Source organism: Prorops nasuta, unplaced genomic scaffold, assembly GCF_024137725.1.
Source record: "Prorops nasuta isolate Cenicafe-Biocafe unplaced genomic scaffold, Cenicafe_Pnas_1.2 PNAS00006, whole genome shotgun sequence".
NCBI lineage: Eukaryota > Metazoa > Arthropoda > Insecta > Hymenoptera > Bethylidae > Prorops > Prorops nasuta.
The window spans coordinates 6,681,344-6,705,794 of NW_027116803.1; the positions used below are offsets into that span (position 1 = coordinate 6,681,344).

The 24,451-nt window shown below is 31.9% G+C and overlaps 7 protein-coding genes across 11 annotated transcripts in view; 4 read left to right on the forward strand and 3 right to left on the reverse strand.

The window, feature by feature from the left end:
* The window catches only part of RhoGEF3 (Rho guanine nucleotide exchange factor 3), a 68,688-nt gene extending 68,413 nt beyond the window's left edge, over positions 1–275 (reverse strand). For 2 of the 4 annotated variants that reach the window (XR_010822823.1, XM_066728918.1), the window contains exon 1: positions 26–259. The gene's annotated coding sequence lies outside the window, so the exon portion shown is untranslated. Of the gene's footprint in view, positions 1–25 lie in introns of all 4 variants that reach the window. The other 2 variants (XM_066728917.1, XM_066728915.1) reach the window with 2 other exon arrangements.
* An 837-nt stretch (positions 276–1,112) lies between these two features.
* Positions 1,113–4,271, forward strand: LOC136774546 (AMMECR1-like protein). The gene is made up of 4 exons (XM_066728923.1): positions 1,113–1,585; positions 1,934–2,044; positions 2,113–2,318; positions 2,652–4,271. Exons 1-4 carry the CDS (start codon positions 1,380–1,382, stop codon positions 2,816–2,818), a joined length of 690 nt encoding a protein of 229 aa, XP_066585020.1. The 5' UTR covers positions 1,113–1,379; the 3' UTR covers positions 2,819–4,271.
* Positions 4,272–11,717: 7,446 nt separating this feature from the next.
* Positions 11,718–14,523, reverse strand: Atu (Another transcription unit). 2 transcript variants are annotated; one of them, XM_066728960.1, is made up of 6 exons: positions 14,384–14,523; positions 13,745–14,302; positions 13,337–13,680; positions 12,673–13,263; positions 12,401–12,602; positions 11,718–12,019 (listed from the first exon to the last, which is right to left on the reverse strand). In XM_066728960.1, the coding sequence occupies exons 1-6, from the start codon at positions 14,427–14,429 to the stop codon at positions 11,847–11,849; spliced, it is 1,914 nt and encodes a 637-aa protein (XP_066585057.1). In that variant the 5' UTR covers positions 14,430–14,523; the 3' UTR covers positions 11,718–11,846. The 2 variants fall into 2 exon arrangements, with proteins under 2 accessions (XP_066585057.1, XP_066585056.1); XM_066728959.1 differs by having other exon boundaries at positions 13,745–14,314; positions 14,384–14,522.
* Positions 14,524–14,977: 454 nt separating this feature from the next.
* LOC136774568 (protein FAM177A1) lies at positions 14,978–16,441 on the forward strand. Its single transcript, XM_066728962.1, has 4 exons — positions 14,978–15,118; positions 15,184–15,309; positions 15,371–15,619; positions 15,700–16,441. Exons 1-4 carry the CDS (start codon positions 15,062–15,064, stop codon positions 15,730–15,732), a joined length of 465 nt encoding a protein of 154 aa, XP_066585059.1. The 5' UTR covers positions 14,978–15,061; the 3' UTR covers positions 15,733–16,441.
* Positions 16,442–16,465: 24 nt separating this feature from the next.
* Positions 16,466–20,469, reverse strand: LOC136774565 (uncharacterized). Its single transcript, XM_066728958.1, has 11 exons — positions 20,037–20,469; positions 19,801–19,895; positions 19,558–19,712; positions 19,349–19,479; positions 19,148–19,283; positions 18,713–19,091; positions 18,072–18,607; positions 17,634–18,006; positions 17,234–17,568; positions 16,917–17,151; positions 16,466–16,829 (listed from the first exon to the last, which is right to left on the reverse strand). Exons 1-11 carry the CDS (start codon positions 20,113–20,115, stop codon positions 16,467–16,469), a joined length of 2,817 nt encoding a protein of 938 aa, XP_066585055.1. The 5' UTR covers positions 20,116–20,469; the 3' UTR covers position 16,466.
* A 203-nt stretch (positions 20,470–20,672) lies between these two features.
* Positions 20,673–22,665, forward strand: LOC136774567 (ubiquitin-like protein 7). Its single transcript, XM_066728961.1, has 4 exons — positions 20,673–21,073; positions 21,171–21,376; positions 21,696–21,832; positions 21,931–22,665. The coding sequence occupies exons 1-4, from the start codon at positions 20,929–20,931 to the stop codon at positions 22,535–22,537; spliced, it is 1,095 nt and encodes a 364-aa protein (XP_066585058.1). The 5' UTR covers positions 20,673–20,928; the 3' UTR covers positions 22,538–22,665.
* A 162-nt stretch (positions 22,666–22,827) lies between these two features.
* Positions 22,828–24,361, forward strand: Dlc90F (dynein light chain 90F). Its single transcript, XM_066728963.1, has 3 exons — positions 22,828–23,714; positions 23,914–24,079; positions 24,145–24,361. Exons 1-3 carry the CDS (start codon positions 23,694–23,696, stop codon positions 24,291–24,293), a joined length of 336 nt encoding a protein of 111 aa, XP_066585060.1. The 5' UTR covers positions 22,828–23,693; the 3' UTR covers positions 24,294–24,361.
* Positions 24,362–24,451: the final 90 nt, after the last annotated feature.

Consider the following 24,451-nt stretch of genomic DNA (forward strand, 5'->3'; position numbering starts at 1 on the left):
TAGTATAATTTTTTATAATACTTACTTATTACCTATTAATTTTGTGATGACCTTGATATGTTGTCCAAAGCCTGTATCGAGAGTGGTTTGATTAAAAACTGAAAATTTAGGATAAAAGATTAAACGTTTCACTATTTCGTGGTAATTTGGAAGAATATACAATCTAACGTCATTGATCGAGTTTCTTCTATGCACTTTGTAATCCCTGATCACAGCAATGTGTCTTTTTTAGTTTATCACGATAACGGACCGAAGCAAACTGACTAGTCAACACCGAGACTCAAATGCCAATGATCGTAAACAGTTTATAAGAAAAGTTTGTAAACGATTAAATTTGCTGCTACATGTCGCATTCTCCAATGAGATTCGCAGGTGTCAAGTGAAACAGTACAAAACTTATACATATTTACGCTTCTTCTATGTATAATATACATGTATTATTATAAACATTTATCTATCACATCAAGATATAAAATGTCTAGTGAAATTTGTACACATTTGAAAATTTATCGAGCATAAAAATACCTAGTATACATTTTCATTCCATATTTAAAAAATTAAAGTAATTTCAAATTTAAAAAAATGGCGGTTGATGAAACATCAGCTGTTTTAAATGCGATTAGGCGACATCTGACGGAGCGCGCCTAATTTTTTATAAATTTGAAGAGTAAGCAATGGAATTGGAAGAAAATGAAGAAATGGGTAAAATAGCCACAGGCTACAGTCAGCTGCAGTAACTAAGCTACCAGAAACAAGGAATAATAAGGCCTAACAAGCTATGCCCTAAATTAAAAAAAAACTTTAATGAAACTTAAAAAGGAAAAGAACAAGGCAGAAAAGATTATGAACGAGCACTGAATGATTCGAGCTAAGTGATGGATTATAATACAGAATTAAACAGACTTAGCTGCTTTAATAATAATGTTGGCCGTTGGTCTACTTGGTACCCTACAACTCCAAGTTTAAACATATTGATGGTAAATCATTCATGAAAACTAATTCTAGAAATTTATGCGCTGTAGTCCGATTTCAGGTTCTGCGCAGAAATGTGACGGTTCCATGATGTGTTCCATGAACGGTTTTCGGTGATGTTGTAAAACGAACCTTATTGTAAGCAGTTAGAGGAGAGAGAAAGAGGGAGAAAGATTGAGTAAGCAAGAGAGAGGGTTAGAGAGTGAGAGGGGAGCCAGGAGAATCAGGGATTTCAACAGAGAGCGAGATATATTTGCTTGCTGTGCACAACTAAGAGGGACGAACGGAACGAAGTGGAGTCAGGCGAGCCAGTTGAGTCATTTTTGAGCTAGCTCAACGCTTAGCTCCCTTCCTGTGTTCATATTCAGTATTCTATAGTGTTCACTGTTTTGTATTCTGACGACAACATGGCTGCTGGATGTTGTGGAACGAAGAAACAAAAGCTTAACAATTCCTCGGGTATACCATGTAATGGATCATTACAAAATGGCACGCAAATACGTAACCCACTGATAGTTCAGCCTGAAATGGGTTTCTTTTGTTTCGATGTCCTATACTGCCAATTGCATCAACTCGATCCACCAAAATCGCCCAATTTTAGTAACGATGCATTGTAAGTGTTTCAGCACAATTATGCTGTATTTCGCTCTCTCTCTCTTTTTTCTTAATTTTTTTTTTCATCCGCAATTCTCTTATAACCCCTGTTGAACTTTGTTCTTTGTATATTTCTGTCGCCCATTGTCATTTTCTTCAACCTTCTGCATCCATCTCATTCCCTTTCCTCTTATTTTAATTTACTACTCTGCAATACTTTTAATAAAAATATTTTTTTTATTCATAAAAGCAAAAGAAAGAGAGAATAAAACTAACACAAAAGATTATGTATATTAAACAATTGTAATAATAATAAAATGAATACATTTTTATGTAGGTATACTTGATTTACAATATCTCTTTGCAGCCCTTTATTTGTGACATGGACAATTGGAAAGGATATGAGACTACGTGGCTGCATTGGTACATTTAATGCAATGCATTTACATGCTGGGCTTCGGGAATATGCAGCTACAAGGTAAAATCTCAGTTGTCAATAAATGATCCATGTATAAATATTAATAAATGTTGCTTGCAATTCTCAAGTGCTTTCAAGGACTCACGTTTCAATCCAATAACAAGGGAAGAGCTTCCAAGATTACATGTAAGTGTTTCTATCCTTCGACACTTTGAAGATGGTGCAGACTATTTAGATTGGGAGCTTGGAGTACATGGAATTCGAATTGAATTTCATAATGAGAAAGGTAATAAGAGGACTGCTACATATCTTCCTGATGTTGCACGTGAACAAGGTATTTTTTTTATGTTTGTTAAAATTTATATATATATGAGTAATGGGAATTCTTAATATTCTAAGGGACTTTTCCTACTTTTGTCAGGAAAGTAATAAAACTTTCTTATTAAAAATAGTAATGCTATATATTTGTGTGGGGATGTTATATAAAACCTTTAAATAAGTTTAAATGAGCTCTGTATTTTAAATGTTTTCAGGCATATTTACCTTGATATATAAAGTCTGTTTAAGAAAATTGGCACTTAGTATATTTGGAATTTCCATCCTTCGTATAATTCAATGGTTATTATGGGTTAACATGTTTTTCGATTTATAACACGATTGTTTGTAGGATGGGATCAAATTCAAACTATAGACTCTCTATTGCATAAGGGAGGATACAAAGGTTTGGTAACCCCAGATATAAGACGAAGTTTGAAACTAACACGTTATCAGAGTGAAAAGGTGACTGTGAGCTATCAAGAATATATGACACAATGGCAAAGCAGAAGATGCTAGCAAATGGCTTGGGGTCCTAGCGAGGGACCCCTATGTCATCCCTCTTCAGTTGCTCTTCGTTTTAGCAATTCTAATTCAGCTAATGCCTCCAATCTACAGTACAATAATGCTCAACGCAATTCTTATATGGCCAGTCAACCACACGCCCTAGTTATGGTTCAGCCCAATCATCAACCATTTATTCATCCACTACCTATGCCGAGTTCTCCACCTGTAATGGTTCCTGTGCAAGATTATTCCCCATTTTGGTGGAATCGTCCAGGGCCTTCTTTTACTTCACCTCACCCTTCTGTTTGGAATCATCGGTTTCCGATGCAGGATTCTTTAGATCGTGGAGTGCGCAAGCGAAAATGACATTGGAGGCGACTGGTACTTGCAATTTTCCACTGTTTAAAATGGTGCCTATTATATTTTGTATGCTTTCGTTTACATAATTTCCCTTTAATGATACTGAATGACTATTTGAGGATATTTAAATTGGATTACTTTCATGGCTATATTTACCACTCAAAAACAAGGTACAATCATAGCTTTTAAAATTATTTCTAAAAAGAAACAGCTCTATATGAAATTCAATATTAAGCAATATTTATTAAACAAAAAATCATACTTAATTCATTATCTATATGAATTAGTTCAACTTTGCTATCATGCTAACAGAGTGAAATTGAAAATAGTGCAGTAACTTTTAATATAATCATTATCCATTTAATACAACTTTAAATATACCAATTAGTTTAGAAAGGTATCTTGTTAAATTTTTCTATTTAAGATTTCCAGCTGTAGGTTGAAAGGAAAGATTGATGTTCTCAGTTATTCATTAAATATGCAAATAAATCGTGATTTTTGTTTTGTCGTTGTTACTATTAATTATTTTTATTATCACATAACAAAACTTTTTTAACGTTATGTAATAATAAAAGAAAAGTTTTAATTTTTATCATTAATGGTATACTGTTTTTGTTTTTTATCGCCTTTTTGACAAAAATAATTTTTTTAAACAAAAATGTCTAAGCGTGTACAGTGTGTGTAAATAAGAAAGTGTAAATGACCTAAGGTAAATCTAGTTTATACCATTGCTGCATCGAAATTTTACAATTCTGATAAATAGTTTATTGTTATAAAAATAACTGTTCTATTGCCAATACAATTTTTTCGTATAATTCACAAGTTTGGGGCTGTAATAATAAAGCATTGTATGATATTCATTATGAATAAGTAATCAATTGCATTAGGAAGAAAAGCTTTTAGTAATAATGTAGATTTAAGTTATTCAAACAATACTACTCTGCGATATAGCTTTTCCGATCTTTATTCGATTTATCTTCACAGTTCAATTTTAATTATTTCTGTCTTTTCCATAAATTCGAATTGTAAATCAATGTAGCCAGAGGTTGCCGTAACTGAGCCTTAATTGTTATATAATCATTAATATAAAAATTTTAAAAATCAATCATGCAGAAATGCTACTCTTCACTTTCGTTTTAGCATATGTATATTGAAAAAGAAATTACGTGTTTTAATTATAATTTAGGTTTTACAAAGTGTTTGTAATTATGAATATATAAAAAACAGATGTTAAATTCAAAATTGAAGTAATTAGTATCAATTACTAATTGTTTGGAAACATAGAGCCTAAATGAAATAGAATGTTAAATTGAAATATAAATTAGTGTAGTATTTGCCTTTTTCGTTTTTAAATTACATATTAGGTTAATTACAGGTGTATGTCAAGTATAATCTTTGTGGTAATTGCAAGCACTATTGTCGTTAAGTGGTATATTATTTTTGTTCTTTTATAGCTTCCACTTGCTCTGTAGAGTTAGTTTCATTCACTGCCAATTGATTTTTATCATCATTAAACTTATCGCGTCAAATGAGTTTTATTAATGTACAAACGCTATTTTCGTCAATGCCATTAGTTTTAAATTGATCAATCATTTAAACTTTACCGTATAAACGGTATTTGCGATTTCCTAGTCGAGTCTCTGCGTAACATCCAATCAACTGCCAGTGATATGTACACTTATTCATGTAATACCTAATTAAATAACAGTAAATAGAGCATTTGTATGTTAAATCTGGATTATAGAACTTTAAATACATGAAAGAACATATTGTTATCATTTTTACTGAATAATCGTCCTATCAAAAAAGTGCTGAAAAAATACATTATAAATTTACCTCTACTCAATTAATTAACGGGATCCCTCACGCCTACTTTATCGACAGTTAAAGTCAATAAACAATTAGTTTAATAAAATTCAAATGCGAAGCAAATTGAACAATCGGGCGTTTGTTGGACAATGTGCCAGTCCTAACAAGTCAACCAAACTTAACGGGATCCCTCACGCGTGCTTTACCGACAGTACAAGTTAATAAACAATTCGTTTAATAAAAGTAAAATGCGAAGCAAATTGCAAAAACGGGCTTCTTTATGACAAGGTGCCAATTCTAACGAGTCAATCGAGCTTAAAAAACTCAAATCGGATGAAGAATAACGTTGTACCACTGTCCCGCGTTCTTGAAGTGGAAATAACCAAAAGTAACCTCTCTTCAAGAAAGCAGCACAATGGTACAGCGTTATTTTTCAACTAATTTAGGTGTTTTTAAGTTCGTTTGACTCGTTAGGACTGGCACATTGTCCAGCAAACGCCCGATTGTTCAATTTGCTTCGCATTTGAATTTTATTAAACTAATTGTTTATTGACTTGAACTGTCGATAAAGTAGGCGTGAGGGATCCCGTTAAAAACACTCAAATTAGTTGAAAAATAACGCTGTACTATTGTGCCGCGTTCTTGAAGAGAGGTTACTTTTGGTTATTTCCACTTCAAGAACGCGGGACAGTGGTACAGCGTTATTCTTCATCCGATTTGAGTTTTTTTAAGCTCGATTGACTCGTTAGAATTGGCACCTTGTCATAAAGAAGCCCGTTTTTGCAATTTGCTTCGCATTTAGCTTTTATTAAACGAATTGTTTATTGACTTGTACTGTCGGCAAACAATTTGTTTAATAAAAGCCAAATGCGAAGCAAATTGCAAAAACGGGCTTCTTTATGACAAGGTGCCAATTCTAACGAGTCAATCGAGCTTAAAAAAACTCAAATCGGATTGAAGAATAACGCTGTACCACTGTCCCGCGTTCTTGAAGTGGAAATAACCAAAAGTAACCTCTCTTCAAGAACGCGGCACAATAGTACAGCGTTATTTTTCAACTAATTTAAGTGTTTATAAGTTTGTTTGACTCGTTAGGACTGGCACATTATCCTACAAATGCCCGATTGTTCAATTTGCTTTGCATTTGAATTTTATTAAACTAATTGTTTATTGACTTTAACGGGATCCCTCACACTTGCTTTACCGACAGTTCAAGTCAATAAACAATTCGTTTAATAAAAGTCAAATGCGAAGCAAATTGAACAATCGGGCGTTTGCTGGACAATGTGCCAGTCAGTGCCAGTCCTAACGAGTCAAACGAACTTATAAACACTCAAATTAGTTGAAAAATAACGCTGTACTATTGTGCCGCGTTCTTGAAGGGAGGTTACTTTTGGTTATTTCCACTTCAAGAACGCGGGACAGTGGTACAGCGTTATTCTTCATCCGATTTGAGTTTTTTTAAGCTCGATTGACTCGTTAGAATTGGCACCATGTCATAAAGAAGCCCGTTTTTGCAATTTGCTTCGCATTTTACTTTTATTAAACGAATTGTTTATTGACTTGTACTGTCGGTAAAGCACGCGTGAGGGATCCCGTTAACTGTCGATAAAGTAGGCGTGAGGGATCCCGTTAATTCCGAGTTTTTGGGCGAAGACACTGAGGGCCGGTGTCAGTACGAAAAGCAGACAAGCCTCATATCCAACATAACTGCAAAAATCTGAAAGTACACATTTTGATTGGCAGTTTTTCAGATTTTTACTTCTTATGTTGGATATGAGGCTTGCCTGATTACTACTGACACCGGCCCTGAGTGACACCGACCCACACCGACCCCGAAACATTAGCTCATCAGTCTTCATTTTAAGTAATTGTTAAGCTGAAATTCGAACTTAGTTCAGTTTATTGATACCGCCCGCCTTTTACTTAACTAGGTATATAATTACATCGCGAAAATGTTTAACCAATCATGTTGAGTAATTTTTGTTGTGCTGAGGCAACAGTTATGGCAATATGGGTTATTTGCATTTGCATTTTGGAGCACCTATGTGTGTATGGATTTCGAATTCCCGCTTTTTTGCAATGCTTCCACATCTTCGCGCGCGCATCGTGTGCGACATGCGACTGCGATTGCGAACTGTGCGGTGTGCAGCGGTGTGATTCGTGTAATGTAATACGAACGGCGGTAACGGCGTGTGCACTGTGCGTGGTATCGTGCCGCCACGGCTTCAGGTTATCTGTTGTGTTGCTTTGTTAAAATTTAAAATATTTTGGTTAGCAGTTTTATTTAATTTAAGTAATTTTATATAAATTCCTATAATGTTTTTAATGTAATATGAAAGATTGAAGTGCAGCTATTAATTTTAAATTAATTTAATCTTTTCGTACTGTTTCATATAATAATACTGTTAAAGTAGAGATTTCATATTGAATAGTGTGCTGTACACTATTAAAGTTGTGACTAATTTTATCAGTGAATTTGTCAAAGTTAAATAGAAAAAAGAAATATTTTGTAGAATATTATTTTATATATTTTATATATGTTCTGTAAATTTGATTGAAAGTTAAAAGCTTAGTGACTATTAAAAATGGTCCAAGGATGTTGTGTTTTGGGATGCCCATCAACTGTTCGTGTACCAAACCATAAATTTCCATCCAAACTTGAAGATTTGGAAAGATGGTCAAATAGTATTAGATTATTCAAACAAAATCCATTATCTTTGGATGATTTTAAGCATTTACGAGTATGTTACTTGCATTTTAAAGAGAGCAATTACTGTAGTGGAGCACAGCGAAAACTTAAGAGAAAGGTATGTCCAACTTTAAACTTACCTAGTATCAATCAAGATACATGCAGTATACTTCTGCGGGATGTACCAGTCTATGTTCTAGAGGTGGTAAGTGATATTTTAGTTACTTATTTAATGTTTATTGATTTATTTAATGTAGAATACAAGATTTAAAAAAATAATTTAGAAAAATCTGTATGACATATACTAAATAAATAATTTATTTCATTGGGATAAAAAGGAAATAGGAAGTGATGGTATAAGCCGTGCAGTATCAGATCCTATCTATGATGAACCAACTCCTAAATATGCTGAGCCAGGTCCCAGGTACTCTGAATCAAATTCCAACTGTGCTGAGCCAGAACCCATCTATATTGAGCCAGATCATAGCTATGCTGAACAAGATAACAACCATGCTGAATCAGATCACAACTATGCGATGCCAGGTCCTAGTTGTAGCCAAGTCCACCTAGCAACAAGTGAAAAAACTAAAGGCTTGAAAGCTTCAAAGTGTAAAAGACTACCCATGATTGACAAGAAGATTTTGGAACCTGTTCTACCACTAAGAGCAGATAAATTATATGCTATAGCCTCTAGTATGCGTAAGAAGCAATTAAGAATGCATAGAAATCAACTTATATTTAAGAGAAGACTAAGGGAAGCAGAAAAATATAATCGTAGCCAAGCAATAAAAAAAATTAGGAATAAGCTTCCTGCATACCAAAGAACAATCATTGATATGCAAATTAGAAATTCTAATTATAACCCAAAAGTTATTAAACTTTTATATTATTTACTTGCTAGAGAGCAAGCACTTCTAAATTCATTTAAAAGCACTAATTAGTTCATTCTTTTAAAATCTTTTAGGGGAGAAGCTTCACATTGGAAGAAAAAATTCTTAGTTTAACATTGTACAAACAATCTGGCAAATATTATAGATTTTTGCAAAATATATTCAGTTTGCCAAGCGGTAAATGTTTAAGATCTATGTTAAATAAAATACGGCTGAAGACTGGCCATAATAAATTTATGATAGAGTATTTAAAAAATGAAGTTGAAAAAATGTCTGATATGGATAAAGTGTGCTGTTTAATATGGAGTGAGATGGCATTGCAGCCTCATATTGATTATGATCATGACCTTGATTGCATTATTGGCTTTGAAGATTATGGAGCAAGAAGGGTAGCAAATTATGCAGATCGTGTTTTGGTTTTCATGATTAAAGGCATTGATAAAGGTTGGAAACTGCCTATTGCCTACTTTTTTAGTGGTAGCCAAACAAATACTGAATGCCTAGTTACGTGCATTATAAAAATTACAAAAATTTTAGTGAACTGTGGTTTAAATCCTGTTGCTTATGTTTGTAACCAGAGTAAACCTAATGTAGAAGCAATAAATCAAATGAAACTACAGACTTCATTAAAGTTTTCAACGCAAAAAGAATATAGTAAATATTAATTTTTTTCAATAAAAATATTGCTAAGTCTATGATACTATATTGTATTTTAAAGTAATCATAATTTTGTAATTTACAGCAGGAAGTATTCATATTTTTGGGCATTGGATAATACCTTTATATGATCCTTCTCATTTAATCAAAGAGGTTCGAAATAATATGCTAAAAAAAGATTTAGAATTAGATTATAGAAATAAGCAATTAAATGGAAGAAGATTTGCTTCATGGAAAATAATTGAATTAGCCTACGATATAGATACAAAATCTAAGTCTATATATCGCCTTATGCCAAAACTTACTATTGAGCACGTGAATGATAAATATATTAAAAAAAGGCGAGTAAAAAACGCTGCACAAATTTTCAGTAGAACTGTAGCAGCTTTCATAGATCATCATACTAAAATTGATGGTAAATTTTTAATCTAATAACTTATGTTTGATTATTGTTCCTAACATTTGACGTATATAAGGTATTCTATTTGAATGGAACAGCTGAATAATTCGTAATCGAGAAAAAAAATGAAATTTTCAATAGAAGTTTCATTGTTGTAAGGAATGCACCAAATTATGAAATTCATATAATCTTAAGTGTCATTTGTAAATTATGCAAAGGTCACCTTGAGTTATTAAAATTTTTAATTGCATATTCTTTGTAGCTTATCTCAGAAACTTTTCAAAATTCTGTTTTCATTTTTCATTTCATCCAATCATTTACGTAATAATAACTTAACTTTAAAATGTATATAGATTAGCAACTATATAAGTTACACGTAGAGATCACATACACTTTCAGTTAAAACCATAGCTGTATACAATTTCAATTCGAATTACCTCATATATAATTGGATAATATGAAAACACGAGAAGAGATTTTTGGAAATCTCTTGGGGCAAATTACGAGAGAAAATGCAATAAAAACAAGTGGTCCCATGTAAAAAACTGAAGGGGTGATTTTCATGTAATCTTAAAATGACCTTTCAAGGTCAAATCAATTGCATGATTTGATAGCCTTTTCAAAACCATGTAGTTTTCATCAGACAAGCTTTTTTTATTCTGTCATAATTTGGAATTGATAAGCTGTTTTGTTTAAAATTGAACACCATGCATATTATTTATATTTTTCACATTCAGCAGTGTAAATTAATATATTGAAAAGCATGCATGTAACATTTTTCTCACTAAAGCATTTATAAAGTGCTATTCATTTATAGGTAAGATAGATACATCTATTGGACCATTAAGCATGCCAAAAAAAGAAGGATCTAATACAGCAGAAGCTTTATTTTTATTTGATCAAATTTTTGATTCGGTAAACGGGTCTTCGTTTAAACGTGAAACTTCTCTCCGAACAATTATTACAAATGATAGTCAACATCATAAATTCTGGAAAACTGCAATCAATAAATTAAACGATATGCGCTTTGTTGACATTAATAGTAAATGCCCTATAAACACTACGCTAGTTCTTAAAAATTGGATTTTGACTTTGAAAGGTTTTCAAATGTTGTGGAAAATGTTAAGAAATCTTGGTTTCAAATATTTAAAAGGCAGAAATCTAAGTCAAGATTCACTTGAAAACTTTTTTAATTTAATTTATAGTCTTAACCCTTGTCATAATAATCAAACTTGTAGTCAATTTCAAAGTTCTTTCAAAATATTGCTATTAAATAATCTTAGTTCATGTAAATCCATAGGTAACTGTAAAACAAATTGTAATGGAAATTTACTTTTTACTATTGAAAATCTGTTCACACAAACAGTGAAAGAAAATAACAATGAAAGCTGTGATAACAATTGTATGAATGACGATATTATTTTAGAAGACTTAAAAAATGTAAATTCTGTCAAATTTTTAAAAACACATATATTAAAAAAAATAATATCTAAATTAGGCAGCAATAAAGAAATCAACTCATGCACTGATTGCAAACTGACACTTATAAATCCTAATCTTAATAAATTGTTGGAGCAAATGTATGCTCACATTATTCAATCGTTGCCAAACAATTGCTATAAGCGAGATGTGTCATTTATATTAAAAACTATTTCTTTAGCAAATGTTGATTTTTCTGTAATGAAATGTCCACACCACAGAGTTATAATGATGGATTCTTATGTAAAATATGCAGTAATTTTTATCATGTCTTCGTGGTGCGAATTTGTAAATCAGATTTTCATTAGAAAACAGCAGCATATTGCAGTAAATACTCATCCAATTTACAGAAAAGCATTTAAGATGAGTCAGTATAATTTATTAAAACCAAGAAAATTCATATAAATTGTGAAAATGTTTATCCATAATATTTTTAGATGTAAATAAATAATCGTTTCTATTTTTATTTTTTGATTTGTTAAGTACTGAATATGCTATAAGTGAATACAATTATATATCTACTAAACTTAAAAAATCTATAAATTAATGTTAATCATTATTAAGTTAGAGACTTTTGAGCTTTATAATCTATAAGTATATGAGGTTCATTGATGATTGAAAAAAAAAGAAATATCTTTTGAGGAGTAGAGATAAATCAATGAAATTCTTGAGGAAATATTTTCATTTATTTGTATATTTGATTCTATAAATGTACTTTTAATGAGATGTATAAATAGTATTCCACTATTTTGTTTAATCAGCTGCGTTATCCTTATCATTTTCTTCATCCCCAGTACTTTCCGATGCTGCGCTAACAGAATGCGAATCTTCATCGGAATCTTTTAATGCTTTGCTTTTGAGATTTTTCTTTGGTCTCATTGTCTCAAAATCTGATCCTTCCTCATCAGAAGAATAAATATTTGATGCTAAAAATTTTTAACAGTATTAGTTCTACTGATAAAACTTAATTAATATATTTTTGGAATCTCTAATTAATCCACAGTTTATAGAAAAATTTGTCGATGTAAATAACGTAATGTTATTTAATAATTTTTATTTCATTTATATATTTAAAGGGCGGTTTTAATACCAATTGTTGAATGACTTCATAAATTTATGTTTACTAATGCTTGTAATTTAATAGAATTACCTCTTATCAGTCTAGAATATTCATAAAACAAATGATTTTTCACAACAGGTGGTACAACCAGCCCTAAGTAATGTGTCATTATGTTGCATGATATAATGTTTATAGAAGAATAATTTTTATATTAACTGATAGATGATTAATTTCACTTTAAGTTTACCTTTTGACGATGCGGCAGTACCCTTTTTATATTTATTTTTAATTGCTGCCAAAGAAATGGCACCCTCGTCATCTGAACCATCGTCATGGTAAACATCAGCTCCATAATTTCCTGAGGCTCTTCCACCTCCACGCCCACCGCCTGTATTTTTTTTAGGTTTATTTTGAACTCTCATTGCCATTCGTAATTTCTCCTCTTCTTTCTATAATTGAAATTTTATTTAAATATGAATAAATTACTTCAATGAAACAATTAAATTCCAGCGTACGAACCTTAATCATTTCGTATCTGTTTTGATCTGGATTCATGCCAACTTGAGAGAGTACTTTAATACCAGAAGTTTTCTGGGAACGATCAGCTAGTGACATTGTCATCTTCCTATGCGTAAAGGACTCGGTAGAATGCGGCCGGAAAGTTAATTTTGTTCTGAAAACTGCTTGACCTTGAAGACCAGTACCTTGTCTAATGTACAAATGATTATGGTCCCCTTGTAATGGCTGTCTATAGACGTCAAATATTTCAGATCCTAGATGTAAAGACATGCTTCCGTCGGACCATTTGACAAATCTAGCATTGCTTTCTTTTTTCAATTTCCCTTCATCATCAAAAGATTCTTTCCACCTTATTGTATTTTCCACTTTCAACTTTAAGCGGGCTCGGCCTTCCTCGTCTAAAGTTTCTTCCTCATCAATTTCATCCTCATAAGTTTCATGATCAAATGGTCTAGTTTCAACAGACAAGAAATTTGGCAACTTAACAAAATGAATTTCTCTTCCTAGGTCAGTTGTAATTTTTGGAATTTCAACGTCTATTCTTGTTTCTGGAGGTGGCTCAGGCTCTTCTTCTTTTTCTCTATCATCATCCTATAAGTCAGGAACATCCATATTATTTGATTGGTGCTTAAATTTAAAAGAATTGAAAACTGCCTGTACTTACATCTTCAATAATAGCTTGATGACTTGGCCCTTCTCCTCCACTATCGGATCTTCCTCGACTAGGACTCCTGCTTTTGCTTCTGCTTCTGCTTCTACTACGACTTCTGCTTTTGCTACGTCTTTCTTCTTTCTCTTTTTCTTCTGGTTTATCCTTCTCATCGTCGGTACTAATATCACTCGCGTCACCAAATAAAGCATCAGCCGTTGGTGAAACTTTACCCTCATTTACCTTACTTACAGATTCATCAGTATCAGAATCAATAATTTTTAATTTTTTCTTAAATTTGTCCTTCTCTGCATTGTCATCTCCATCACTATCATCTGATCTAATAATTCTTTTCTCATCTTATAAAATAAAATATAATTATTATATTTCAATTGATAAAATTTATTAGTATTTAATACTTACCCATTGTTTTTGTAGACTTTTCTGACTCATTATCACTCTTCTCATCCCTATAATTAGCAGGTTTTTCTTTATCATTAAATTCAGAAGCCAAAGGGGTTCCAGATCTATACTGCCTACTATCTACAGATGAACTTCTAGATTTACTCAGTTTTTCTGATTCTGAGGAGCTTGACCTTTTATTTGTACCGGATGCCCTACTAACTGATCTTCTAGATTTTTTAGATCTTGAACTTTTTTCTGAATCATATCCAGATGCATTTGAACCTGGAGAGGCAGGTGTTTTACTATGAGAACAAGACTTTCCACTTTGTACTGATCCAACACTGGAATGTCTAGAACCAGATTTAGCTGGAGATCTACTTTCAGATCTAGGACTGTGATCTGGCTTAGTTGAATGTGGCGAACAACTATCCGATCTGGATATTCTATGGGTAGATGATGGAGACTGAGAATGACCAGGCATTGCTGTAGCTGGAGCAGGAGAAGTCGGCGAAACTGGAGGAGGTTGAGAGGTTGGTGTACCACTACGACTCGATCTAGAATATCCGCTAGCGTTGTCTGAGTCAGAACCTTAGTTAAATAATTTTATTAATATTTAACATTATGCTAATAATTTAGGATATATTTATATAAACAAACCTGAATCACCACTAGAGTCACGAAGGCTTAATTTTTCTGGTGCCATTTCTTATATCGTTGTTGTAACAGTAGCACAGAGCACTGCTACATCCAGTGTACGCTTAACCTAAAATGATGTAGTGTAGACTGGTGTAGACCAGTGTAGACTGTAGGTAGACTGTAGTCAGTGAAGGCAAGGCCCAGCAAGGCCGTAGTGCCGTAGGATCAACAGAAATAAACTACCTATATGACACTATGTATAATAAAAGTTAGGTTAAGGTATAAACCCAGTATTGGTCAGTATAGACAGTGCAACACTTTAAAAAATCTCTATTGTAAAGTTAAAAATAATAGCTTTATCTTAATTTGTATGTAGTATATAGAGTAGTTATTGGGCCTGTCTCCCACGGAATACGGTAACAAATTACCGTATTTTTGTTTATTGACAGTTAGTAGAGTGGCTGACCTTATTGTTCCAAGATAGCGCTGTCTGTCTCTTTCTTTTAACATTCAACATCTACAAAATTGACCATGCAATTGCTATCAGTTGCTACACTTACTACCACTGACAAACCGATCATATGATTATCTTAAAATAAAGTAACAATATGTATTTGTAGGTTTATTATGCTTTAACATTTTTCATTTCTCTGTGTTGTTTGTGAGAAAGAAGAAAAAATAAAAATTACTTGTAAAAAAATGGCTACCTGTGACTTAAACAATGTTGTTTTACAACATTCAGATACTAGTCAAGATGTAAGTTTCATTAATCTTCAATACTAGCAATGACTTTAAGCCAGTATTTCTTTCTAATGTTTTAGAATTATGATACAAATCGTCGCCCAAGAAGAATTTTGCATTTTTCTGATGGAGACATGGAAGAATATTCTTCAGATAATGAAACGGATGGTGGAGAGGAGAACAAATTGGCTGTGCCAATTGATCCTGTAGGGTAGTTATTAATAATCTTCACAAAGATCCGAAAAAATGATTTTTCTTTGTATTTAGAAAACATTGAGTTGGATTCCTTGGACATGGTATCAAGCTAGTTGGGTTGGCGAAAAAGTGTTGGATGGTTTTGACTATATGGGAGAATCACTAGCAAGCTTTTTTGGCATTACTACTCCAAAATATGAATTTGAAATAAATGAATACTATAGACAAAAAGAGATAGAAGAAGAAGCAGCTTATAGAGAAGATCTAGAATTGGGAGGATGGCTTAACAGGAATACAAATAATGTGATTGAAACTGTAGAGGTATGCTAAAATGCAGTCTCTTTTTTTAGAATAAAAATTTATTTTCAATCAATATTTAAACAATTTATATTTTATTGCAGCCAAGAACAGATAATTCAAAAAGCCTAACTTAATGACCCTTTGTTTTATAATATTTTAATTTAATATATTTTTTTATATTTCTATTAAAATAATTCTTTAAATATTGCATCTTCTGATGCTACATATTGCTTACTGGCTACTATAACGGTACAACTGAAATCTCAACATTTTAAGATATCTCAAGTGCACAAGTGATTAATTTTTCATAACCAAGATTGGTCACATAAATAATTAATTTTGTGCAATTTATTGAATAGCATGTATACTGGCATTACAAAATGTAGTGGTATGTAAATTGGATTTGATTTTAACAAATGCTTAATGTTTTTCTTAGTCACATTTGTACATTTAGAAAAAGTGGCACTATCACATCTGTAAACAGTAATTAGAAGTTATCTTTGGAGGAATTTTATTTAATTGTAAATTTATGAGGTAAGTTATACAGGCTTAATTAAAAATTTATGTCTTTAAGTTGAGTCTTTACTGCAATCAGTTAGCAATATGTACAATTATATTACTTCAGAATTTATAATATTAATGTACTTCTATACATTACTATTAATTTGACCATTTTTACCATTTGAATGTATATGATAGACATCATGTACTATCACCTAGCTCTATGTAATGACAAATCTCATTTGTATAATACTTGTGTATATTATTTTCCAGATAGATATGTAAATTATAATACATTTGCTTCTCCAAATATTGTCAATAATGGTGATAAAGTTATTTATCCATTTTTATAATGATAATTTAAAATTTATGGTTCGGGTACAAATCTATGTAAAGCACTTGTTAAAATTAATAATGAACTTTGAAGGCCTTGTGGTAAATGTCTTTGCATCCAAGCACCTTTGTATTGCTCAATATGAGCTAACATCTTGTTTGCAATATCTGTTCTAAAAGTAGGGGGTAGATTACATACTCCCAAATTTATTACTGCAAGACCCATGTTACTATTAGGATTAATTCCAACTCCAATCAATGTTCTGCCTATTTTGCATGCTGTTAGCATTAAATCAGCTGTTAACTGAAGCTCCTGTATTTCCATTGATGCAAATTTTGATGAAAGATTAGCTTCGAATAATGAATGAGACACTCGTTTTATATGTTTTGTCATCCTCTAAAAATTGATGATTTTAATGCATCACTTTATGATCAACTATTAATTTAAAACATTTTAGCACTATTGTATTAAAAATTATCTTACCCCAAAGAGGTCTGCAGATAGATATTCCAAATTGACATTATCTGGATCTGTTAAAAGTCTGTATAAAGTTGATCCACGATTATCAGGAATTTGTTGTAAATCTTTTGTTCCTTGGTTTTTACTCAGGGTCAAAACTACAGTATCTAAGCGTCCCAGCTCTAATATTGCACTTCCAATCTTGTATTCCGAATCTTGAAAAACATGCGTATCGAGCAATTTTGTAATGCAATATTGCCTAAAAGAAAACAAACCTAATGTAAAATTTTTTAAAATAAAACAGTGTTTTGTATTACATATTTAAATAACAAGATCATTACCGGTTTCTATTGCATCCTGATGATTCAATAGCATCAAAACTATCGTCAAACATTGTTTCAATTTCCGTACTAGGATTCCATGCTAAACCTGCAGCTATTAAATAACCAATCCATGCAAATGGATGTGGTGTTAAATGATGGCTTCCTGACCAATGAGCTACAACTATTCCTATTGAATTATGTTCAAGAGCAGTTTTAATAGCATTTTTACTATTGGCATGAGTTGAGGCAGGACAACCTGCCAAACTGTTATAACTTGCTGTTCCAGAACTTGGTACCACATTACCACCTGCTAATCTAAACGCTTCAGTCCACTCCGAAAATTCATAATCAGCCTAAATTAAATATTTCAAATTAAGTATGTTATATAATCTTAGATTCATTTTAATTAGAAAACTACCTGAAATCCATATTCTACAAGAATAATATTACTAGGAATATTATGAAATTCTGGTTTAGAATGCAATCCGTTTGAACATAATAAGAGAGTTGTATTAGAATTTAAATTTAAAATGTGCCATAACTCTTGAAGACAAGAATATGATTTGAATACTTCGGACATGTCTGTCTCAATAGTTTCATTGGTAGAAACAGATAAATCAAAACTATCTGGATTAACAAGTAAACTTGCTAATCTTGGACCCACATGAACATAACTTAAAGTTGGAAAAATTGCTAGTAGCTCTTGAAAAACTGGCCACATTTGAGGAAGATGATGCTGGCTAACATTAGAATCGACATCTAATGTCGGAACAAGATCTAAATGACGATCCCTAAAGAAGCATGTTTTAATAAATAATCTTAACTTATAATAAATTAAAGAAGTATTAAGACTTACCTGCAATATCTATCAAGTGTAACCATCTCAGACTTTGTATAGCAAAGTTGCCAGTCACAACTTGGAGTTAACCTGGAGTAAAGATGTAAGTGTGATACTTTAAATGATGACCACAAGTCGATTGTATATAGCAAATATTCTAGGGTAGGTATACGTCCTCGTGGTGATATATCCAATAAAATACCTCTGTGTATAAACCTAGGCTCATCTTTGATAAAAACTGACTCTATTTCACATATTTCTGAATTGTTTTGGAGTTTACCCAAGCGCAAGATTTGAACAAATGTAGAAACAGCATAGTGAAGACCAGCTAAACTTCCAGCACTAATTTTAATCATATTTTGAGAAATATGTAATGCATAACCATGTGAATTGTTAAAAAGATTTTTGTTCACTATACACTCTATTCTGTTATCAGAGATCAATCTCCCAGAAGCAGGCTGTACTTCACCAATTTTCACATTGTGACCTAACTCTAATAAATGTGTTCTACTGACTTCCCATACATCTAATATCCTATGCACTGATTCACTCCCCTATAATGTACCAAACATAAAATACATATATAACTACTGATTTGTATTAAATAATTGCTAAATATATTAATATTTTATAAAAAAAGATTTTAATATAATCATTACCTGAATTATTGTTATAAAAAGCTCTTTCTCAGCAATAAATGGAGCAGATAAATGCTTTAGTTCAGTGATAGTTTTTGGCTGAGGCCATATCATATTATAAATGCCATCTTTGCCATTTAAGCTTCTATTAGGACTGTTTTTGCCAGAATCACGCAGAGTAGACTCATATATTGCATCTGCAGATTTGGTGGAATCAATAGACAATTGGCTTATATTACTTGAAAGAGTTTTTTGACACGTATTAGCATCTATATACGAGGTTGGGCTATGCATATTTTCACTTTCTCTGGATCCAAAATTTGGTAAATACTTTTGTATAAGACAATGCAAAACTGGCTTTCCTACAGATATTTCATAAGGAGTTTTTCCAGCAAATTTTCTAAAAAGAAAATAAAACAGAAATACTTGAAGATTTTATCATATATCTCAATATACCCTTTATTAGCACCAACAAGAGGATTTGCACCAGCTTGCAGCAACTCTTGACAAATACTTATATCCCCTCTATTTACAGCATCATGTAATGGAGTAGCACCACAACCATTTTCAGCATTTACATCAGCTCCACGCTCTTACATAAAGGTTAAAAATAAGAATCAAAATATCAAAATATTAGACAAGTTAAGAAATATTTACCAATTAGGCACACAATTATTTCTTTACTTCCATAACAGGCAGCCCAATGAAGAGGTGTATTTTTACTACCCTGCGAATCCCAAGAATTTACATTTATACCTGCATCAAGCAGCTGAACTACCCTATTTATCCTATAAAAATAATAAATTATTCTTGTTAATATTCAATATATAAAAAAATGAGTTTTTAAATACAAATTATTTTGTTACTCAGAAGCAGCAGTTGCTCTTAATAGCTCCTCAATGTAAATTCTTCGAATAATATCATTAGAAGCCGAATCTAAGGCATTGTGCCCAAGTGCATTTTGTACAGTTGGATCTGCCCCGAAACTTAATAATGTTCTGACTATGTCTGGTTTATTAATCTACACAAATTTTAAAATATAAACAGCAGTTTATCGAAAATATTCATTTGATTACTATTTTATTTATAAGTTTTTGTAACAATTCTACCTTTGAGGCATAAGAGAGATAAGTGCCTGCTTCCAATAATGGCTGATTTAATATCTTCTCTTTCGTAATTCCTTCAGCTGTATTGCCATTTTCACCTGTCAAGAATAAATACTATAGTTTATTACTGTAATAAAGTGAAACGACGACAAATTATTATAAATTATTATAAAATTTATATTTAATTCAGCTATTGTAATATCCAAATATGCATAAAATATATAAAATTGGGTACATACAGGCATTTAAAAGAGTTCGAATTATATCAGTACGACCTTGTTCGACTGCCGTACGAATACTTTCACAAATCTCTTGCATTTTATATTTTATTTAAAATTTAAAATCAATATTTTACGTAGCATTGCATGCATATTTTCATCACTATGGTATGATTTTAAGTTTTTAACAAGAAAACTGACATTTCTAAGTACAAGTATTCATCATCCAACTGTGTAGTATGACTAGTACATATGTGCCAGTCAGTCAGTGCATGCTGCTGCTGCATCACTTGTGGCGTTGTTTATGTTGCACAATTTTTTTCATAAAGCCGGCATCGGCGCAGTTACCAATACCAATGTCCCATGGAGCCCATGGAATGGAGGGAATGGAAGTAACGAATTGCACAAAAAGTACCTAGAATAGTATGTAGAACTCCTAGAAGTGCCCACTGTGCCCGCGGCCGCAGCCAGGCCAGGCCCTACACACAGAGATACCTGCCGGCTGCCACCTGCACGACTTGAACTTGCAGCGCCTCTTTTGGATCCTTTGGGGATTGTTTGGAGTTTGGAACTTTGGACGTCGTTGCATGCGCTTGCGCAGCGCGCAGATATGTTTTTGTTTTGATTAAATTCTTTAAAAAATCAATTCTTGGTCGAAATTTGCAGGGTTTAGGCATTACTCAGCGTTTACTATTGTTAAGAAGTTTTATGAAATTGATCAATCCAGACACTCTTATTTTATTCCGCGCTTATTTTGGCTTACTTATTAGGTTTGCTTGAAAAGTGAACGCAACACGCAATCATTCGTATGCGTATTTGGGATTTAGGTGCAATTTTTGTTTGTGGTTGGTGCCTTAATGGTGCTTTGTTGTTACTTTGTTACTGTTGTTATTAAAAAAGTGGTAACGAAACAATGGGAGTCGATATACTTCTAGGAGTTCGTTCAAATTCTGCAAGTCTTACAACAATAAAAATTAATGATTTCAATATAAAACTGAAAGTTGAAGACTTAAGAAAAGAAACTGCTACCCGGACTAACCTAAAGCAAGATGCATTTGGTGAATTTTTTTTCTTTTAAAATTATTGTTTCAATAAATAGTATGCTTGCAAGTTTTATTTTTTTTTTAATTTGTACATATTTTCTGATGTTTCTAGATCTTATTTATTGTGGTTGTATTCTGGAGAATGATGTTACGTTAGAATCATATGGTCTAAAAAATGGAGCAATGGTACATATTCTGCAAAAAGAAGAGGTAGAGCATACGAAACCTACACTAAATATATCAGAGGAGCATATTACAAAGCTAGCAGAACTATTTAAAGCTTATAATGAGAATCCCGTACATAGAAGTGCTTTGCACGTAGGTAGATTCTAGAATACTATGTGTTTACTTTATGGCAGCATATAAATGATTTAGTGTTACTAACTGTAGTATATAAAATTACTGTATTCAATTTAATTTAATATTAAGCTTGTTGAGAAAAAGTATATTTGTGGTGAATTGCAAATATAACTAAACTAAATATGTGATAGAAAATCAATACTTTAAGGTATTCTTAATCTTAAAATATGTAGTATGTAAATATCATAGTCAAGTAACACAATTGTATATGCTACCATTAGAAAAACATCCTATATAAGGGTATAGGCTATTTTAATAATGAAACTTGATATTCCAGCGTGTAAGTAAAAGACCAGAAGTAATTGACAACATTATTTCTTCCTCTCCTGGTTTATATGAAGATTCAGTAGCTATAGCAATGCTACAAGATCCTCATTTAATGGCACATTTTGTTGATGTGGACACTGTTCGAAGGTATTTGGTTAAACAATTACTTTACACAAGAATATGAAAATATTTAATTATATCTTTAATGTTTATTAGAATTTAATAAGATATAAATTGTTTCTTAGAATTGCAAAGGCACATCCCCTACTTTTGAAAGCAGCCCAAAATTTGGCATTAGCTGTTTATGATGAATCAAAGCAAGCAGCAGTTGGCACTTCAAGCAATCCAATGTCTACTTCACAGCTAGCAGCTTATTCATACAGCTTAGAAAATTTAAGTGATGATGAAGAAATGGCAGGAGATTCATCCCAGTCTTCAGATTCAGCTCAACCTGGAAATGCTTCTTCAACTCCTTCATGTTCAGCCATTACAACAGCACAATTAGCAGCAGCACTTTCAAGAGCGGGTGCTCGAACTGCTCAAATTTCTAGCTCTTCATCTTCAGCATCTAGTGCAAATAATATTCCAAATCCTGGTGTAATAACCACTGAAATGTTTTCTCAAGCTATGCAGCAAGCTTTTGCTTCAACTCCACCTCCTACAACAAATCCATCAATACCACCTATTTTACCTCCTATGTTGCCACAATTCGCAGATCTGCAAAGGCAATTGGCACAGATGCATGAAATGGGGCTACAGGATGACACTATTAATGTACAAGCATTACAATTTACAAATGGTGATGTGCAAGCTGCAATTGAGCTGGTATTTAGTGGATTTAGTGATAATTAATATTCTCTATTATAAATCTTATGTATACGATTTTTTAAACTATAAAAGTACAGATAATTTTATAAGTACCAATAAATGTATAAAGCTGTAAATGATTTAAATATAAATAACTAGTTTTTGTTATGGTCTTTGGGTTAATTAGGTTTATTTACCTTAAACCATAATTAAGTTTTTATATGCTGTTGGTTGTTACTTTTAAATAGTAAAATTCTAACCAGTGACAATAAATGTTTAATAAGAAATACACAAAACTCGGTATTTTATAACTTTTAATGATAATTGTCGATATCGTTAAGGAGAAGCACCAAAAACGATGTATATAGATATACATTTATTATTATATTTAGTAATATTTGTTGTTAACTGTGACTAACAAGTTTGAGTAACTATACCAAAATTTATTAGTGAAAAGCTATGTAGTAGTTCTACAGATTATGTTTCTCGGTATTTTACAGGAATGCAGAAATATAAAAAAAATAAGGGTGATAATTAATTAGTAACGTTTTAGTATGTATGAAGAGTGCGAAAATTGCAGTATTGCATTATTGCGGAAGCTCTAGTCTAGTCTCGGACCATTTTCATTTGAATCGAGCTTCTTTGGAGTAAAAACATAATCATCTTTCACATGTATAGTGGTACGATTGAGGTATGCGTATGTATCCCCAGGCTTCTACTCGAATTTATGCAGCCTAAAATTCGGCATCACTAGTTTCGAATAAAGTAAAGCAATTTTGCGTATTCACGATCGTATAGCATAGTATGTATAAATAAACTTTGCTGAGATGAAGTACAGAGTGAAGTTAACCGAAGTAACTGAACCACACATGAATTAATTTCTTTTGAGGCACCCGATCGAAGTGTAACCATACCAACGTTTTTCTCACTTTTGTGGTAGCTGTCATGCCTGTCATTTGATTTACGTACATATACATACATTTACACCAATTTACACGCATCTCACACTCGGCTAAAATTTAACTGAAAAGGGGAGAAAAAACTGTCATTAAATAAACAAATTGAATCACTGTCAAATCATTATCATTACAAGAGGTTTTCAGTGTTTTCCTATCATCTTATATATACAAAATCATTTAATTACAAAAAAAGGAAATATTTACAAAGAAAACCAATTATTTACTATTCAACATTGGTCAAAATGGAAGATTTGTCAGAAGAGGTTAGTTGAAACTGATAACTTTTATGACAACTAATAACCTTTAGCTTCTTGTTATTGTTACTTATGCTATTTCTTAAGATGAAATTATCATAATAGTAATACCTTTCCATGTTTTAATCTATACATACAAAAATAAACAAATCAAATTGTAATGTTTAATAAAAATATTTTCAAATATAATTGTTTTATGTTTAATTAGTCACAGTTTGTTGTTGATGAAGTGAGCAAAATTATTAAGGAAGCAATTGAATCATCGATAGGAGGCAATACTTATCAACATAATAAAGTTAATCAATGGACATCGAATGTTGTTGAAAGCTGTTTGGGAAATTTGACCAAGCTGCAAAAGCCTTATAAATATATAGGTATGCATAATTATTATAAAAAAAGTTAATATTTGAATTGAAAACTATTTAAGCCTATGTTGCAGTTACTTGTACAATAATGCAAAAAAATGGTGCGGGACTTCATACAGCAAGCTCCTGTTTTTGGGATAACGTCACAGATGGTAGTTGCACTGTACGTTGGGAAAATAAAACAATGTATTGCATTGTTTCAGTTTTTGGTTTGGCAATATAAGTGACTTATGCGCATAATTTAAATTAATTTAAATGCTAATTATTTAAATACATATTTTTCTCAACGAATTTACTTACTAATTCTTTCCATGCCTTTTTATATTTCTTCTGTAAATGATATTTTACAACACTAATGTCAGTTATATGAACACATTGGTA

Excerpts from the sequence above, each read along its gene's own strand:
- LOC136774567 (XM_066728961.1), top strand. The coding sequence starts at position 20,929 with ATGGGAGTCGATATACTTCTAGGAGTTCGTTCAAATTCTGCAAGTCTT. Across the intron at positions 21,074-21,170 it reads CCTAAAGCAAGATGCATTTG|ATCTTATTTATTGTGGTTGT; the intron begins GTGAATTTTTTT and ends TGATGTTTCTAG. Across the intron at positions 21,833-21,930 it reads GATGTGGACACTGTTCGAAG|AATTGCAAAGGCACATCCCC; the intron begins GTATTTGGTTAA and ends ATTGTTTCTTAG.
- LOC136774546 (XM_066728923.1), top strand. The coding sequence starts at position 1,380 with ATGGCTGCTGGATGTTGTGGAACGAAGAAACAAAAGCTTAACAATTCC. Across the intron at positions 1,586-1,933 it reads AATTTTAGTAACGATGCATT|CCCTTTATTTGTGACATGGA; the intron begins GTAAGTGTTTCA and ends ATCTCTTTGCAG. Across the intron at positions 2,319-2,651 it reads TGATGTTGCACGTGAACAAG|GATGGGATCAAATTCAAACT; the intron begins GTATTTTTTTTA and ends GATTGTTTGTAG.
- Dlc90F (XM_066728963.1), top strand. The coding sequence starts at position 23,694 with ATGGAAGATTTGTCAGAAGAG. Across the intron at positions 23,715-23,913 it reads TGGAAGATTTGTCAGAAGAG|TCACAGTTTGTTGTTGATGA; the intron begins GTTAGTTGAAAC and ends ATGTTTAATTAG. Across the intron at positions 24,080-24,144 it reads AAAGCCTTATAAATATATAG|TTACTTGTACAATAATGCAA; the intron begins GTATGCATAATT and ends CCTATGTTGCAG.
- LOC136774565 (XM_066728958.1), bottom strand. The coding sequence starts at position 20,115 with ATGCAAGAGATTTGTGAAAGTATTCGTACGGCAGTCGAACAAGGTCGT. Across the intron at positions 19,480-19,557 it reads AGAGCAACTGCTGCTTCTGA|GATAAATAGGGTAGTTCAGC; the intron begins GTAACAAAATAA and ends TTATTTTTATAG. Across the intron at positions 19,092-19,147 it reads CTTGTTGGTGCTAATAAAGG|AAAATTTGCTGGAAAAACTC; the intron begins GTATATTGAGAT and ends TTTTCTTTTTAG.
- LOC136774568 (XM_066728962.1), top strand. The coding sequence starts at position 15,062 with ATGGCTACCTGTGACTTAAACAATGTTGTTTTACAACATTCAGATACT. Across the intron at positions 15,119-15,183 it reads ATTCAGATACTAGTCAAGAT|AATTATGATACAAATCGTCG; the intron begins GTAAGTTTCATT and ends CTAATGTTTTAG. Across the intron at positions 15,620-15,699 it reads ATGTGATTGAAACTGTAGAG|CCAAGAACAGATAATTCAAA; the intron begins GTATGCTAAAAT and ends ATTTTATTGCAG.
- Atu (XM_066728959.1), bottom strand. The coding sequence starts at position 14,429 with ATGGCACCAGAAAAATTAAGCCTTCGTGACTCTAGTGGTGATTCAG. Across the intron at positions 13,681-13,744 it reads AAAGTCTACAAAAACAATGG|ATGAGAAAAGAATTATTAGA; the intron begins GTAAGTATTAAA and ends TTATTTTATAAG. Across the intron at positions 13,264-13,336 it reads ATCAAGCTATTATTGAAGAT|GATGATGATAGAGAAAAAGA; the intron begins GTAAGTACAGGC and ends CCTGACTTATAG.